The sequence below is a fragment of the Triticum aestivum genome, chromosome 1B (genome assembly GCF_018294505.1).
Source record: "Triticum aestivum cultivar Chinese Spring chromosome 1B, IWGSC CS RefSeq v2.1, whole genome shotgun sequence".
NCBI lineage: Eukaryota > Viridiplantae > Streptophyta > Magnoliopsida > Poales > Poaceae > Triticum > Triticum aestivum.
This window is the reverse complement of record NC_057795.1, coordinates 546868377-546871611: the sequence shown is the minus strand read 5'-3', so window position 1 is coordinate 546871611 and position 3235 is coordinate 546868377. Positions and strand designations below refer to the sequence as shown.

The following is a 3235-nucleotide window of genomic DNA, read 5'->3' as shown; positions in this document are numbered from 1 at the left end:
GGGAAAGATATGAAAGCAACTCGATTGTACACCAAAAGATAACTGATGTGTTGATATAGCTTTCTCTCATGCCTTGCTTGATTGCGCAATTGTACAGTCAAATGCTTATCTCACATGAGGAAGAAAACTTACAGCTGCTGTGTTGATATAGCTTTCTCTCATGCCTTGCTCAATTGCACAATTGTACAATCAAATGCTTATCTCACATGAGGAAGAAAACTTAGTGTCGCATGTTTTACGGAGATAAAAATATATAGATGGCCATAAAGAAATTCTATTCGAAGCTGTGTAACTGATTGAGTGAGCTGAAACCTGCCCGTGCCAATTTATTTACCTTTGGATATTAATATCTCATCTTGCTCCGTTACCAAACTACTTGGTTTTCTAGGTGCACCAGGAGAAGTCTGATGATAAGGCTGAAGCTCTTTCATCTTCTGTTGAAGGAAAGAATGATAAGGATGACCAGGGGTAGATGACCAAAAGAAAGGTGTCAATTCATATATTGTCTGTCTACCTATGCGTTCTTTAAGCCTAGATAGACATAGCGATTGTTCATTTCTGACCACGATAATTTCTAAAAGGGAGATGTGCTATTGGACAGGGGGCTGGGACAGCAAAGAAATCAAGGCAGTTACTACTCTGCGCCATCTATGCAGAGATTAATTACCTATAGGTACAGCCCAGATCTGTTCCCATGTGTTGTTGCTAAATTCCTCCGCTAAGCATACTTTAACTTTGTGTTATGTCATGTGTTTCACTTTAGGTCACCTATCCTATAATATTAGCTTCTACTCGACAACATCTATGCTTAATTTATGTTTAGTTAATGCCCACTGATTGTGATGTTCATATATGGGGATTTTTTTGGTCAATTTTGTTGCTTCAATATGTAGGTGCTACTGTCCATGTGGGATATATAATAGGCCAGACTGGTTTGCTAGCTTAATTTTTTAACTCGATGTTTTCATTTAGGGGTGTCCTCCTCTTCAGTTGCATCTTTTGTGCAGCTCCAAAGTTCTATGTTTCAAAACACTTATTTCCATATTCTGTTTCTTAATTTTAATTCATGAAAACTCTTTTCGGTGTGCTTGATCACTCCACTTCCATGTTTATCCTTGCAGAAAAGAATACCTTTATCCTGATAGGCATGGAAACACCGCTTCACATTGAGTGCATCATCGCTAATCAACTACTATGTATGGTCAGCGGACATGCTTGCTTATTCCTGTAACATATCATTACTCTATCTGCTTAGCCTTTCCAACTTTTAAGATTTGATCAATTCTTTAGAAGTTCGTACAGATCTAGAAGTATTTGGTTTGTTGGTCAAATCCATTGCCTATCTGTCCTTATTTATTTTATTGTTCGAACAAGATATCAGATCACCTACATTCATTATTCTTGATTACAGTCTCATACTAAACTAGTCTAAAATGGTCTGTATAGTTGTAGTAATTCATAAATATTTTTAGTGTAGTTCTTATTTGGTTTCTAGGATTTGACATGGGAGGAGTCCGTTAAGAGAGTCCTGAAGGATTGGGGTATCACCGAAGAGCTAGCTATGGACAGGGGTGCATGGAAGCTTGCTATCCATGTGCCAGAGCCATGAGTTGGTTGCGAGATCTTATGGGTTTCACCTCTAGCCTACCCCAACTTGCTTGGGACTAAAGGCTTTGTTGTTGTTGTTGTTGTTGTTGTTTCTTATTTGGTTTCTAGGCATAGAATTTACTTCAAAATTTTGATCTTTATTTGGTTAGTAAGGCTCTAGAATAAAACAGACCAATGATATATATATATACAAACAAACACGATAGGAGTTAACTGGTACCTAGCTTTTGAAACCTCTGATATATACAAAATATTATTTGAGTAGAACATGAGAGATGCAATCTTATGGATATTTCCGCATTTGTAAGAAACTTTCCAGCTTGGCAAGAGGGCTTAACTAGCCATGTGTAGGACTCAGCCATGCTGCCTTCCAAATGATTAGTCATTGGTGTTTTCTTATGTTCCTGTTAGTCCAAGTGCATCAGATAAGTAGACTGTTATGTTGAAAAAATTAAAGAGACTACTCTTTTGTTACTTATAGTACAGATATATGCTATAACATATTACCTTTATGCTCTCGATTTCAGTATATGCCTGCGAACAAGTAAGTCAGTAATATCAATGCCTAAGAATTACTTTGTTTGCCATTTTAATCGTTACATCAGAGAGCAATGGATATAGAAGAACTATGTAAACAGTTGTCCCTAGAAGAAATATGCAACAACTTATTCAGGTTACTTAATTAATAATGCCTCTATATCATTACATACACATACTGAATGTGCCTTTTGAGAGTGATCTTCTGTCAGTACCTCACACTTATCTTATATGCCATTCCAACTATCTGTTGCAGTGGAGAGCAAGGGACATATAAGAAATCTCCAGGCAGCTTCGCTTAGATGCATCATCTTCTGCTAGGACCTAGGAGTTAGCTTGAAGAACGACCTTCTCAGGTTAATTCTTTACAGAGAACCTGTTGCACTATAACTTGGGTTTAATCTGTCGATAATGCCCATGAGTATATTCTTAGTGTATGTTTGACCAGATTGTTTTAACTTATGTTGTTCCTATGCTTCAGGAGACTGCAACTGACATGCTGGATGGTGAATAACCAAATTTGTGGACAAAGACAAAGAGTTCATCGCAAGGGATGGTGTTTAGGATATATATACACAAAAGAGGAAACTTTCTTTTGTACAGAACCAAATTATATGATGTAATTGACCACTATTTATAAGAAATGTTCGCCGTGTATTAAGTACATTTTATTGTGTCACTTTTTTTGAGGGGTAGCTTTATTCATCAAACACCACAAAGTGTGCAATGGAGTTCATCAAACCAGGCTTTATTGTGTCAACTATGTTTACCTTCTTTTTTACTGTGTCGCCTATGTTTACCTTCTTTTTAGCGTAAGCTATTTGGACTTTCTAATTGCAGGCTCAGTTATTTGACCCACCGATGTTCTAATTTATTGCATAATTACATTCAGCAACTATTTACATTTCATTCTTTGTTTGAATTTTTTAAACTTATGCCTCTGTGTTCCTGAATAACATAACAAATTATGCATGCTCAAGTATATATTTTGAAAGGCAAGTCTATTCTTTTTTATAAAAGTAGTTACAATTCATGTCCTATGTGATTGCTCAAGCGTATAGTTATTAAAAAATGCAAATATTTTCAAAGT

The 3235-nt window shown here is 36.2% G+C and overlaps 1 protein-coding gene across 9 annotated transcripts in view; it reads left to right on the top strand.

Annotated features, from left to right (window-relative positions):
• LOC123137354 (uncharacterized) overlaps positions 1-2905 on the top strand; it is a 7744-nt gene extending 4839 nt beyond the window's left edge. The window contains exons 1-6 of one of the 9 annotated variants that reach the window (XR_006468203.1): positions 7-487; positions 602-673; positions 1122-1196; positions 2214-2281; positions 2402-2501; positions 2627-2905. Coding sequence is in view for 7 of the 9 variants with exons in the window: in XM_044557071.1 (XP_044413006.1) it covers positions 389-476 (88 nt within the window). In the remaining 2 variants the exon portion in view is untranslated. Of the gene's footprint in view, positions 1-6; positions 488-581; positions 674-1121; positions 1228-2213; positions 2282-2401; positions 2502-2626 lie in introns of those variants that run through there. The other 8 variants (XR_006468196.1, XM_044557071.1, XM_044557085.1 and 5 more) reach the window with 8 other exon arrangements.
• The last annotated feature ends 330 nt before the right edge of the window (positions 2906-3235 follow it).